This window comes from Medicago truncatula, chloroplast (assembly GCF_003473485.1).
Source record: "Medicago truncatula chloroplast, complete genome".
NCBI lineage: Eukaryota > Viridiplantae > Streptophyta > Magnoliopsida > Fabales > Fabaceae > Medicago > Medicago truncatula.
The window spans coordinates 69,350-82,500 of NC_003119.8; the positions used below are offsets into that span (position 1 = coordinate 69,350).

At 31.4% G+C, this 13,151-nt stretch overlaps 8 protein-coding genes and 3 non-coding genes across 11 annotated transcripts in view; 3 read left to right on the forward strand and 8 right to left on the reverse strand. All coding sequences in view use genetic code 11, as the record gives it.

Moving 5' to 3' along the window:
• Positions 1-73: 73 nt before the first annotated feature.
• trnQ-UUG lies at positions 74-145 on the reverse strand. The gene has a single exon. It is a non-coding gene; the product is annotated as a tRNA-Gln (tRNA).
• A 613-nt stretch (positions 146-758) lies between these two features.
• On the forward strand, positions 759-944 carry psbK (photosystem II protein K). Its single transcript has one exon. It carries the CDS (start codon positions 759-761, stop codon positions 942-944), a length of 186 nt encoding a protein of 61 aa, YP_001381719.1.
• A 417-nt stretch (positions 945-1,361) lies between these two features.
• On the forward strand, positions 1,362-1,472 carry psbI (photosystem II protein I). The gene has a single exon. The coding sequence runs from the start codon at positions 1,362-1,364 to the stop codon at positions 1,470-1,472; it is 111 nt and encodes a 36-aa protein (YP_001381720.1).
• A 163-nt stretch (positions 1,473-1,635) lies between these two features.
• Positions 1,636-1,722, reverse strand: trnS-GCU. The gene has a single exon. It is a non-coding gene; the product is annotated as a tRNA-Ser (tRNA).
• Positions 1,723-3,126: 1,404 nt separating this feature from the next.
• Positions 3,127-3,198, forward strand: trnR-UCU. Its single transcript has one exon. It is a non-coding gene; the product is annotated as a tRNA-Arg (tRNA).
• A 192-nt stretch (positions 3,199-3,390) lies between these two features.
• Positions 3,391-4,926, reverse strand: atpA (ATP synthase CF1 alpha subunit). Its single transcript has one exon. It carries the CDS (start codon positions 4,924-4,926, stop codon positions 3,391-3,393), a length of 1,536 nt encoding a protein of 511 aa, YP_001381721.1.
• A 91-nt stretch (positions 4,927-5,017) lies between these two features.
• Positions 5,018-6,253, reverse strand: atpF (ATP synthase CF0 B subunit). Its single transcript has 2 exons — positions 6,086-6,253; positions 5,018-5,428 (listed from the first exon to the last, which is right to left on the reverse strand). The coding sequence occupies exons 1-2, from the start codon at positions 6,251-6,253 to the stop codon at positions 5,018-5,020; spliced, it is 579 nt and encodes a 192-aa protein (YP_001381722.1).
• A 559-nt stretch (positions 6,254-6,812) lies between these two features.
• atpH (ATP synthase CF0 C subunit) lies at positions 6,813-7,058 on the reverse strand. The gene has a single exon. The coding sequence runs from the start codon at positions 7,056-7,058 to the stop codon at positions 6,813-6,815; it is 246 nt and encodes an 81-aa protein (YP_001381723.1).
• Positions 7,059-8,073: 1,015 nt separating this feature from the next.
• On the reverse strand, positions 8,074-8,811 carry atpI (ATP synthase CF0 A subunit). The gene has a single exon. It carries the CDS (start codon positions 8,809-8,811, stop codon positions 8,074-8,076), a length of 738 nt encoding a protein of 245 aa, YP_001381724.2.
• A 223-nt stretch (positions 8,812-9,034) lies between these two features.
• rps2 (ribosomal protein S2) lies at positions 9,035-9,205 on the reverse strand. Its single transcript has one exon. It carries the CDS (start codon positions 9,203-9,205, stop codon positions 9,035-9,037), a length of 171 nt encoding a protein of 56 aa, YP_001381725.1.
• Positions 9,206-9,999: 794 nt separating this feature from the next.
• The window catches only part of rpoC2 (RNA polymerase beta'' subunit), a 4,125-nt gene continuing 973 nt past the window's right edge, over positions 10,000-13,151 (reverse strand). Inside the window, exon 1 of the mRNA in view lies at positions 10,000-13,151. This exon is cut by the window's right edge and continues 973 nt beyond it. Within this exon, the coding sequence (YP_001381726.2) occupies positions 10,000-13,151 (3,152 nt within the window).

The following is a 13,151-nucleotide window of genomic DNA, read 5'->3' on the forward strand; positions in this document are numbered from 1 at the left end:
TATTCTAAGGATATATCATGAATATACATGACATATTCTTATATTCTAAGGATATGTCATGAATATCCATGACCTGGGACGGAAGGATTCGAACCTTCGAATAACGGGACCAAAACCCGTCGCCTTACCGCTTGGCCACGCCCCATTTAGGATTCGACATTACTAAATACTATTATGGGTTGTTCGTCAATTCCAGTTCTAAATTTATTCTATAGAATAAATTAAACTGTTACTAGAATTTGGATATGCATAAATATCGAATTAAACTGAATTTATTGATCATTACATAGAATTCAATTAAGATATTGTATGAATATATGATTTCTTCGATTTTGGATTTCAGAATGAAACTGTTTTGAACTGGATAAGTTAAAATGAAATAAGGGATTGGGGGTATGATCTTAGTTGATTCATTTTTTTAGTTTTTTTACTGATTTAGTAATATTCCTATCTATAAATATCAATTCAATAGTTGACTTATTTATATTCCATTATTTTCCATTTTTTCTTTTCAAATTATTTCTATATATATTTAGAAATCAAAATTGATTTTTTCTTTTCTATTTCATTTTAATATATTTTAATATAAGAGTATAATAAATAAAAATGATAATAATAAATCAAATTCTATAAAATTATATATATAATAAATCATATCATATATATAATAATAACATAATATAAAAAAATACAATAAAAATGAGAATTCAAAAAAAGCAAAAATACAATTTATTTTCTTAAAGAACAACATTTTTGTTATGCTTAATATCTTTAGCTTGGTCTGTATTTGTATTAACTCTGCCCTTTATTCAAGTAGTTTTTTCTTGGCAAAATTACCTGAAGCCTACGCTTTTTTGAATCCAATTGTAGATTTTATGCCAGTAATACCCTTACTCTTTTTTCTCTTAGCTTTTGTTTGGCAAGCTGCTGTAAGTTTTCGATAAGATCTTTAATTTGAATAATGTCCGAAAAAAATTATTAAGATTCGAAAATAAAAATGATAACATTTTTAAAGATCAGATAAGTTTTACGGCGTAAATCCTTGATTCCAAATATTTAAATTTTTGGATAGACAATAAAAATCTGGACCATCTCATCATTTCTGTTTTTTCCATTAAAAAATGAAAATTCTATTATTCGATTGGAGTCCACCACCAATACCTAGATCTTGAATTGTGGATATGAAAAAAATTTTGGTAATATAAAGACTCAATTCTTACTACATAAAAATTTCCTAAGTTTTTTTTTTGAAATTACTTCATTTTTTATAAACTTAGTATCAAAGGAAACATAATATGAAATAGAAGAGAATCTATTCTCTTTCTCTGGCGTTTTTTTTTTATTATCTTGGAGATTTTGTAATGCTTACTCTAAAACTATTTGTTTACACGATAGTGATATTCTTTGTTTCTCTTTTCATCTTCGGATTCCTATCTAATGATCCAGGACGTAATCCTGGACGTGAAGAATAAGAAAATCTTTTTTGTTTTGCTTACTTGTGCTGGATTTTGAAATATTTTTTGTTTTTTTATCTATTTTACATCTTTAACTAGTAAAAAAAATTAAACAAAGAGGGAAGAAAAAAAAAAGAAACTCCATAATTTCAAAAGAAAAAAATACCAAATCATCAATAAACGGAAAGAGAGGGATTCGAACCCTCGGTACAAAAATTCATACAACGGATTAGCAATCCGCCGCTTTAGTCCACTCAGCCATCTCTCCCCAATTCAAAAAAAAGAATTATTATGCTTATGATACATCGCATAAACAAAAAGAACAAAAAGTAGGGCTCGAAAAAAGCCCTCTTTATATCTTATTGATTGATAGTCATTTGATATATCTTTTCTGTCTTTTTTTTTTCTATTTATTATCTATAAATAAATAGAAATAAAGAGAGAATTATTGATTTCATTTTTTATACCTTCAGCAAAAAAAAAATCCAAAAATAAGATTCGCCCCCTTTTCTAAATTTCATTAGGGGGCCCCTTTACGAAACACGTCAACACTCTAATTATCGTAAAATTATGCACCTATTGCATAATTAGGACGTATTCCCTTGTTCGACAAAAGATCCTTTTATATACAATAATTGTATTGTAGCGGGTATAGTTTAGTGGTAAAAGTGCGATTCGTTCTATAGATCCCTTAATAGTTAAGGGGTCCCTTGCGTGATTCATATCACGATCAAAAACTTTATTTCTTACTTAAAGGGATTTAATCCTTTATACCTCTCAACGAACGATTCGAGGAATAACATACATTATCGTAATTTGTATACAATTTAGATTAGAATTGATTCTAAAATTATGAAACATAAGTTTTTGCAATTGGATCTAGAATCCAAATTTTTGAATATGAGTAAAGGATCCAGGGAGAATGATATAGAAAATTTGTTTCCAATCGTAACTAAATCTTCCATTTTTTTTATTATTTGTTTTGTATAGGAGAAATTGAAGCAAAATAGCTATTAAACGATTTTTTTAGTTTACTAGAAACATCAACATATTTATTAAGCTCGACGGAAATTTTATTCTTTTCCTAAAGATTCTCTCAAATAGAAATAGAGAACGAAGTAACTAGAAAAAAGCAGATTGTTCTAATACTCCTCTTCTAGAGGGATCATCTAAAAAGCAACGTGTTTTAAATGTATTCATACCGAAAGGCTGACATAGATGTTATGGGTCATTTTTTTTTTTCATGTATTCCATCTATCTCTTAAATTATTCTGTAAAGGAGCTGAATGAAACAAAAGTTTCACGTTCAGTTTTGAATTAGAGACGTTCATTCATGAACGTCGACTATAACCCTTAGCCTTCCAAGCTAACGATGCGGGTTCGATTCCCGCTACCCGCTTATATCCTATTTCTCTATATATTCTATTTGAATCTATTTTTTTCTATTATCGAATTCATTATTCTTATCTAAATGAGTTCATTTTTTTAAAGAACAATTTAGTCTTATTCTATTTAGAATAATTATTCTAAATATATTCTCATATTCTCTCTCATATTCTCTCTCATATTCTCATAGATAGAGTCTTTTTTAAGAGTATTTTTTAGAATTCTTAGAATTTTTTTTCTTTTCCTTTTCACGAAAATTTCGTGAAAAGGAAAAGAAAAAAGAAAAGCGTCCATTGTCTAATGGATAGGACAGAGGTCTTCTAAACCTTTGGTATAGGTTCAAATCCTATTGGACGCAAATTTTTTCCATATCAATTTTATTGCAATTGCCTATATATTATATTAATTATATTCGTATCTTTATAAAAATATATTCTGAATTTATTATCTTTATTATTCTAAAATTCTTTTAAATTAAAGAAAAAATAGTAAAAGATACTAATTATGAAAATAATAAAAATAATAAAGGTATGAAATTTTTAATCAATTATTAATTAATTTTTTCTACCTGTTCCTGAAGTAAAAAGAGTTCCATCTGTTCCTGAATAGCTTCCTTCAAAAGGGCTTCTGCTTCCCCAGTGAATGTCTTGGTAGAAGATATGATTTCGTTAAATTTAGGTTTATTCGTTTTTAAATAAGCCCTTAACTCAACGAGAAATTTCCGTACGAGATAAATTTCTAATGAATCAAGATAACCATTCGTTCCAGTATAAACAGTTATTATCTGTTCTTCCACAGTGAGAGGAGCTGATTGGGATTGTTTAAGCAACTCGCGCAATCGTCGACCTCTTGCCAATTGATTTTGCGTAGCTTTATCGAGATCAGAAGCAAATTGTGCAAAAGCTTCTAATTCTGCGAATTGTGCCAATTCCAATTTTAATTTACCAGCTACCTGTTTCATGGCTTTAATTTGAGCCGCCGATCCAACTCTGGAAACGGAAATACCCACATTAATAGCTGGTCTGATTCCAGCATTGAATAGATCGGCAGATAAAAATATTTGGCCATCTGTAATGGAAATTACATTAGTAGGAATATAAGCTGAAACATCTCCTGATTGGGTCTCAACTATTGGTAAAGCAGTCATACTTCCTTCACCTAACTGAGAACTTAATTTAGCGGCTCTTTCCAAAAGACGAGAATGTAAATAAAAAACATCTCCGGGATACGCTTCGCGACCTGGTGGTCTTCGTAATAGAAGAGACATTTGGCGATAAGCCTGTGCTTGTTTTGAGGGATCGTCATAAATGATTAAAGTGTGACGTTCACGGTACATAAAATATTCAGCCAGAGCTGCACCTGTATAAGGTGCGAGGTATTGTAATGTAGCTGGAGAATTTGCTGTTTCAGCCACTATAATAGTGTACTCCATTGCCCCTCTTTCTTGTAAAGTAGTTACCACTTGAGCCACAGAAGATGCTTTTTGACCAATAGCTACATAAACGCATATTACATTTTGTCCCTGTTGATTGAGAATTGTATCTGTTGCTACTGCTGTTTTACCTGTTTGTCTGTCCCCAATAATTAATTCTCGCTGGCCACGCCCTATAGGGATCATAGAATCAATAGCAATAAGTCCCGTTTGAAGAGGCTCATACACGGAACGTCTGGAAATAATACCGGGAGCGGGAGATTCGATTAACCGAGATTCCGAAGCTGAAATTTCTCCTCTACCATCAATAGGTTTAGCTAGGGCATTTACAACACGACCCAAATAACCCTCACTTACCGGTATCTGAGCAATTATTCCTGTTGCTTTTACCGAACTTCCCTCTTGTATCAGCAAACCATCACCCATTAATACAACACCAACATTTTTGGATTCCAAATTCAAAGCAATCCCTACAGTACCCTCTTCAAATTCGACTAATTCACCTGCCATTACTTCATCAAGACCATAAATACGAGCAATGCCGTCGCCTACTTGAAGTACAGTACCTGTATTTACAATTTTTACTTCGGTATTATATTGCTGAATACGTTCACGGATAATTTTACTAATTTCATCTGCACGAATGGTTACCATGAATATTTCTTAATTTGAATTTGAATTTGATTCTTTTTCGAAGGAAAAAAAAAAATAATGCCTATACTGTATATTCTAGTAGAACGACTAATCAGTTATTTTTATCTTTCATCGCCCCAAACATATCAATATTAGCACCGATCGTACGTAAATGTAACTCATTGTTTAAGCAACTATTCAGAGTTCCCAGAGCTCCTTGTAATGCTTGTTGTAAAACCGTCTGTTGCACTTGATTAATCGCCCTTTGTTGTTCAAAATGAATCGTTTCGTTTTTGTAATTTTCGAATTGTTCCAAAGTTGTATAAATTGAATTAATTAAATTCAATTTTTCTCGTTCTATCTCGGAATAACCATTCACTCGAAACCGATCCGCTTCCGTTTCTACTTTCCTTAAGCGGGCCCGGGCTTTCTCCAGCTGTTCAACGGCTGCTTCCCGTAGTTCTTCTGAATTTCGAATAGTTCTCAAGATTCTCTGTTTTCGATTATCTAATAAATCACTTAATGAAAGTAGATTCTCTTTGCATTTAGTTCAAAATGTCTATGATCTCTTCCCGAACCAAACATGAATCTTTCAATTCATTTGGCTCTCACACTCAATTCCTTATAGGAAATTTCCCTATATTATCGAATGAGCCTATCCTCTTTTCTCTATTTCTAAAAATCTTGAAAATGATTACCAATACAAGATTAAAATATTTGGAGGACTCTTCTGACCAAACAAATAATTGTCAGCAAAGTTGTTTTTTTTTTTTATTCAAATCCAAAGAATTCTGATTAATTTATACGTAGGTCATCAATTCCGCATTGTATAAAAGGAGGCGTTAAACAAAACACCTGTTTTTCCTATTTTTCATCGTAAAGAGAATTCAAGTCATTTTATCGACATGAGTGTTCTATATCGAAAAAATTACAATTTCCGTATTAACATAGTGGTAGAAAGAATACTACATTGCGTCTAAACTTCAAACTGGTTAGCTTTAACCATGGTAATGCTCCAAAATTATTGGTTGATAGAGAATCAAAGTAGATTTACCAATGAATCGCGAAATGCTATGGTTCTTAACTATTTTTTAGTTTATTTAGTAAGAAGTCATTCGCCGGATCATGCACGTTTTTCTAGTTATAACGAAAAAAGTGCAGTTGGTTGGATCCAATCTATTCTTTGAAATAAACAACTCGCACACACTCCCTTTCCAAAAAAAATTAATACACCTAGCACTACACTTAGATTTATTAGATTTGTTGCTAAAATATCGGTATCAAACCCGAAACTTCCGGCGGATGGCCAGTAAATGAAGCAAAGAAAAGAATCGGTTATATTTTTCATATGATCGCATCTCCTCTTATGGATAGACTAATTTTGTTTCTACGATTCCCAGTTTTTTGATTTTTTTATTCGTTTTTTTATATTAAATTCAAGTTTATTGTATAATATTTTTATTTCTTACTAATAATAATAATTAATTAACTAATAATTAATTAATATGAATTACTAATAAGAATCTGAATAGAATAAGAATTTTATTGTATCTATTAGAGAATATAGAATATATTTATTAATAAATATATTCTATATTTTGAATTGGTTAGTCAATTGAAAGATTCCTCATAAGAATGATACCTCTTAGAAGTAGATACTAGTTCTTATGTCAATTGCAAAATATCTAGTTGTTTTCAATTCTAAATTAAAAAAGGGGGCGCTCGTTGGACTAAATAAAGGGACGGAAGAAGGCGAATCCATATGTTAATCCAAATGAAGAATAAATTGTAGGAGTTAAATCGGAATATCTATATAGAAAGAATATATATATATATAAAGCAATAGCAGCAATGAAAGTCCACGGAAAAAACAATATGTATTTTTCTTTTTCTATTTGTTTAAAAGATTAAACAAAAGGATTGGCAAATAAAAGTGCTAATGCTACAACCAGCCCATAAATAGTTAAAGCTTCCATAAAAGCCAGACTAAGTAATAAAGTACCCCTTATTTTGTCCTCTGCTTCCGGTTGTCGCGCAATCCCTTCTACAGCTTGCCCTGCAGCTGTACCTTGACCAACTCCAGGTCCAATAGAAGCAAGCCCGACGGCCAACCCAGCAGCGATAACAGAAGCAGCAGAAATCAGTGGATCCATGATAAGTTTCTCCTATTCCAAATAAAATAAAGAAAAGAAATAGTTAATAATATAATCAACCAAGAAATTATGACTTAATTATTTCATTCTTCATTTATCTAGTCGAAGTTTAATTCATGAATAATTTTTATTGAATTATCCAAATAACTTCGATATTCATTTTTTTTTTTTTCGTTTCTATCCATGTAGTTTTTTGTGAATACATACAATTTTTGTTCTTATCTTAAATTTTGAACCATTCTTTTAATTCTTCGTTCTTTCTTTTTCTTTATTTCCATTTTTGAGTTATTCAATACCTAAATTTAGAGTAGTAGCAGGACGAATTTAGATAGTCATATATAACTAATGAATATCTACTATGACATATACATGTGTTTGTTCGATACCGTAAACCAATTAGTTATACCTTAGATTCAATAGGATTCGAGAATCATTCTTGGAAACCCCTAAAAAACTAAGAGTTGTCTTATAACGATTAGATTCTATATACACTTAGTTCGACCCCCTCACCCTATTTTTTGTCCTTTGTTTTATTCATTATTATCCCATATGGATTATCCCATATGGATCGAATTAATCTAAATCAATTCGAAAGACCAAATTATTACTGTGGAAATATTCGAATTTTATTTTAGGAAAATCAAATAAACTTTTGTCAATTATTAAATGTGAATGAATGAAACGGAAATATTTTGTAGTTCGATATAACATCTTTTTTTTTTGAATCACATGTCGTAAACAACGTAGATATCATCCGAAATTATAGTTCCCAATCTAATATTTCTAATATTAATTAAATATAATATACTAATAATTAATATACTAATCATTAAATATATTAAATATACTAATCAATTTTGACATCTAATAAGAATTTTAATTAATTAATTAATATACTAATAACAAAGGTTGAATATGTTTATAGTTCTAATTGAATGAACAAAATAATAAATCAAAATAATATTCATTGGAGTAAAATACAAATTGATCAAAAAAAGATTATTTTGATAACTAATCAATGATGGCCTTCCATGGATTCACCTATATAAGCCGCAGCTAAGGTAGCAAAAATAAGAGCTTGAATACCGCTTGTAAATAATCCCAGAAACATAACTGGTATAGGAACTACTAAAGGTACTAACGAAACAAGAACAACAACTACTAATTCATCAGCTAATATATTTCCGAAAAGTCGAAAACTAAGCGATAAGGGTTTTGTAAAATCTTCTAAGATGTTAATCGGTAAAAGGATTGGAGTTGGTTGGATGTATTTACCAAAATAAGCCAATCCTTTTTTTGAAATACCCGCATAGAAATAGGCTACTGACGTAAGTAAAGCTAATGCAACAGTAGTATTTATATCATTTGTGGGTGCAGCTAATTCTCCATGAGGTAACTTTATAATTTTCCAAGGCAAAAGAGCCCCTGACCAATTCGAAACAAAAATAAATAGGAACAAAGTTCCAATAAACGGAACCCACGGACCATATTCTTCTCCAATCTGAGTTTTGCTCACGTCTCGGATGAATTCAAGGACATATTCAAAGAAATTCTGACCGGACGTTGGAATAGTTTGCGGATTTCTAACAACTAGAATGGTTGAAATTAATAAGATAGCAATTACAACCCAAGAGGTAATAAGTACTTGAGCATGCACTTGAAAATCCCCTATTTGCCAATAGAAATGTTGACCTACTTCGACAGCAGATATATCATAGATTAATGTGTTGATGTAACATAATAGAACATTCATATTGCCCTGCCCTCTAAAAAAAATATATATATATAACTTGAAAGGGAATTATTTTGATTCAACCATTTCCTTATTTGACTTTCATTTCCTTTTCTATTTTATTTTGAATACCTACTAATCACAAAATATTTATTTTTGCACAATTTTGTAATGCTATAATAACCGATTCCATAAATCTACGACCGCCCAACCAAATCTAACAATTTCTTTATCTTATTATTAATCAAAAATTTCGTATATAGCTAGAACGACCCTCACAAATTGCAAAAACTAATTTGTTAAGAATTAATCGGATTGAAGCTATAGCATCATCATTAGCTGGAATCGAAATATCTGCTAGATCTGGGTCACAATTTGTATCGATTAAACAAATCGTTGGAATTCCCAAAGTGATACATTCTTGAAGAGCCGTATATTCTTCTTGCTGATCAAGGATTATTACTATATCGGGTAACCCTGTCATATATTTTATGCCACCCAGATATGTTTCCAAATGAGATAATTGTCTCTTGAACATAGCGGCATCTCTTTTTGGAAGAGAGTTCAGTTTCCCTGTCTTTTGCTCCGTTCTCAAGTCCCTGAACTTACGAAGTCTCGTTTCTGTAGTATACCAATTCGTTAACATACCTCCGAGCCATTTTTTATTAACATAATGACATCGAGCTCTTATTGCAGCCCGTCTTACTGAATAGGCTGCTTTTTTTTTTGTACCAACAATTAAGAATTGTTTTCCTATGCTTGCTGCATCAAAAACCAAATCACAAACTTCTGATAAAAAACGAGCAGTTCGAGTAAGATTTGTAATATGAATACCTTTACGCTTTGCCGATATAAAAGGTGCCATTCGAGGATTCCATTTCCGAGTATCATGGCCAAAATGAACTCCAGCTTCCATCATCTCTTCAAAAGTTATGTTCCAATATCTTTTTGTCATTTATCCCCACACGTTTTTTTTTTAAGTGAAAAAAACGAGACCAGGTATCCTGAAATAGCAATAAATAATTGTTCCGATGGAACCTTCTCTTTTCTAGACGATTGGCCGTTAATATATAATCAGGTCATTCATTTTTTTCTATTTATTATACTTTATTACCAAAATTACCCAATCAAATGACTGCATTTAAAGGGATGAATTGAATGCTTCCTAAAAGCGCATTCAATCCTATAGTTCTAATGTATCAGAGAAAATTATTTGAAATGAAAAGAATCAAATAAATTTCTGTGATGGAACAAAAGATTTCGAATTTCTACTTCGAATAATTTTTTTTTTTTCAAGGTAATTTTGTTATATTGCCTTGACCGTGAACGGTGCATTATTCTTTTGAATCCGGTACCAACGGGTATCATTCCCCCTAAAACAACATTCTCTTTAAGACCTTTCAACCAATCAATACGACCCCGAAGAGCGGCTTTTGCTAAAACTCTAGCAGTTTCTTGAAAACTCGCTTCGGATATGAAACTTTGAGTATTCAGAGATGTTTTTGTTATTCCCAATAATAAAGCTCGGTAACAAATTGCTTCTTCCAAGGCACGCCCAGTTCGTTCTGCTCGCAATAATCCAATTAATTCACCGGGTAAAAATACATTAGACATTCCATCTTCTGAAACCAAGACTTTGGATGTTATTTGACGCACAATAATTTCGATATGTCTATTATGGATGTGTACTCCCTGGGATCGATAAACCTTTTGGATTTTATTAACCAAAGAAATACGACTTTGCGCTATAGTTAGCTCAGCACCAATCAAGAATCCCCAAGGAATGCCGAGAATTCTTGTTATACACTCATTCCAAGCATCAATTCTTTTTTCGAGATTCATCGATATTGAATCAATCGAACGTATTTCTAATATCTGTTCCACTTTTGGAAGACCTTGTGTTATATCACTGGATCTCGATTTTTCATATATGAATGTAACTAAAATATCTCCTTGATAAAGGATTTCTCCATAATGGCCATGAATGGTTGCTTCTGGAGTCGCCAAATATGGGTTAGCCGATCTTATTATTACAGAATCCATTTGAACAGTTATAACTTGACCCGATTTTAGTTTTAGATGTGGTCCATTTTTCATTTTAGCTATACATATATTTTCACAAATAAATTGTCCAAGACTAATTATTGTAAACGTTTTTTCACAATAATAATGATGGAGAAAATACCAATTCAAATGGAATGGATTCAAAACGATATTACTGTCTAGATCGGGTTTAAAAATTTTATCATTTTCGTCCATTAAATAATATTTAATTACTTGAAAAATTTCCGTTATTTTGTCAAGTTGGAAATTTTTCATTATTGATATTTGATTATGAGTTATTAAATGGTAAAGTGAATAAAAATTTCCAACTTGACGGGCTATTCCTAAAGGACCTAATGAATTATTATTATTAATTGGAATTTTAGGATTTTTTTTTATCCCATTGTGATATTTAACATTGTTGAATGGTCTTATTTGAAAACAATTAGATGATGACAAAATTATCCAAGATCGGCATTCCTTATTTCTATTCAACAACATACGAATAGTTCCGTGATTTTGGCTAAGTGATTTTTTAATTTTTGCCTTGTAATGAATGGAAAAAAATGGATTGATATTGATCCGATCCGATTCATTATCCGCGATCAATCCTAAACCAGATGGGTCATTTCTTTTTCTGATATATGCAGTATTCGATTTTACTAAGTCAATTCTTAGAAAATACTCAATCAAACCGTTTGTACTTACTTCAACAAAGGAAGAGGGGGCCTCCTCAATAGAAGGACTTTTTTTGCCTTGATCCCAATTCAAGACTAAACAAGTCCGAACTAATTGAATCCTTGTGTCGGAAATTCCCCGAATGGATTTTCCATTTCCATAAAGAATATAATTGACAACTTTGAGTTCCAGATTATCCCTTTCCTGGAATAGATCTTGGGGAAAAAGTTTTATAAAATCGATACTGTCCGGTATTTCATATAAAATTACAGGTCGAACCAAAACAAAATACTTTTTCTTGGTAGTTGCGATCCATTGGACATAGATCCAATTATTAATTTTTTTTGATTCCTTCCGTTTTTTTTTTACCGTTCCGGGTGGTATCAAGATAGAACTGTGTCGGGATATCTTATCCCTCTCTCCGGGAAAATGGATATTTCCAGAAAATAATTTTAATTCGATTTTTTTTTTTTTCTTTTCTAATCGGACCAATCCGCCTACTCGACTTCTTATATTGAAAGTGATTGGTGTTCCTATTCCAACGAGACTATTATTCCGTACCATTATGGAAGAAGATTCGGGTAAAATATGCACTTCTTCGGGAATAAAAAAAAATCGATCTACTTTGATTTGGTATTTTGGCTTTAATTCTTTGATTCCTCGATACTCAATGAAATCTTCTTTTTGAAAAACGGAATGAATTCCTACAGTTCTATATTTAGTAATTCCTGAATTCTGTCTTCTGTATTGAGGATCATCGAAATAAGCAAAAATACTATTTCTATGAAAAATACCATTGATAGGTATTTCAATGGAAACACCAAAAGGGCGCATTAGTTCGTTCTTTCGTTCTTGAATCGATTGGAATGGAATAAGAAATCGATTTCTTCGTCTTTTGGCCAATAAATAAAAAGTATCGTGAAAAATAGCAGGATACATTAAATGAGAATGATCCGTACATATCATTTGATTCAATATTGAATAATTGCTAATCCCCTTTTCTTTTGTACCAAAGGTCTTCAAACTTAATAATTTGAGTTTTACTTCATCATTACTTACTAAAAGATTAGAAATATTTCTTTTTCCAGTAGAAAGAGAATCAATGTTAATTTGATCTTGATCCTTGCGAAGTAAAAAATGGATTGTATCAGACCTGCACGACTTTCCTGATAAGATCCATAAATGACTTGTTTTTGGTAAGATATGTACATTACTATACAAAAATTCGGATGCATGGTACACATCGGTACTCCAATGCATTTCCCCTTCTGAGTCAGAATAAATATGTTTTCGAACCCTTTCTTTCAAATTAAAAGTAGATGTTCCCGCGCGGATCTCAGCAATCACTTGTTCTGATTTTACATATTGATCATTTTGAACTAATAGAAAACTTTTTGGTGGAATAATCACGTTATGTATAATATCGTCACTTTCAACAGTTACATACAAGTCTATATTACATATAAAAGCAGGATATCCATGACGTGTACGTGTAGGGTGAACTAAATCTTCATTAAATTTTATTTTTCCATTCGAGGGGGCTCGCGCATATTCCGCAGTACCCCCTGTGAATACTCCACCAGTATGAAAAGTTCTTAATGTTAGTTGAGTTCCCGGTTCGCCAATAGATTGACCAGCAA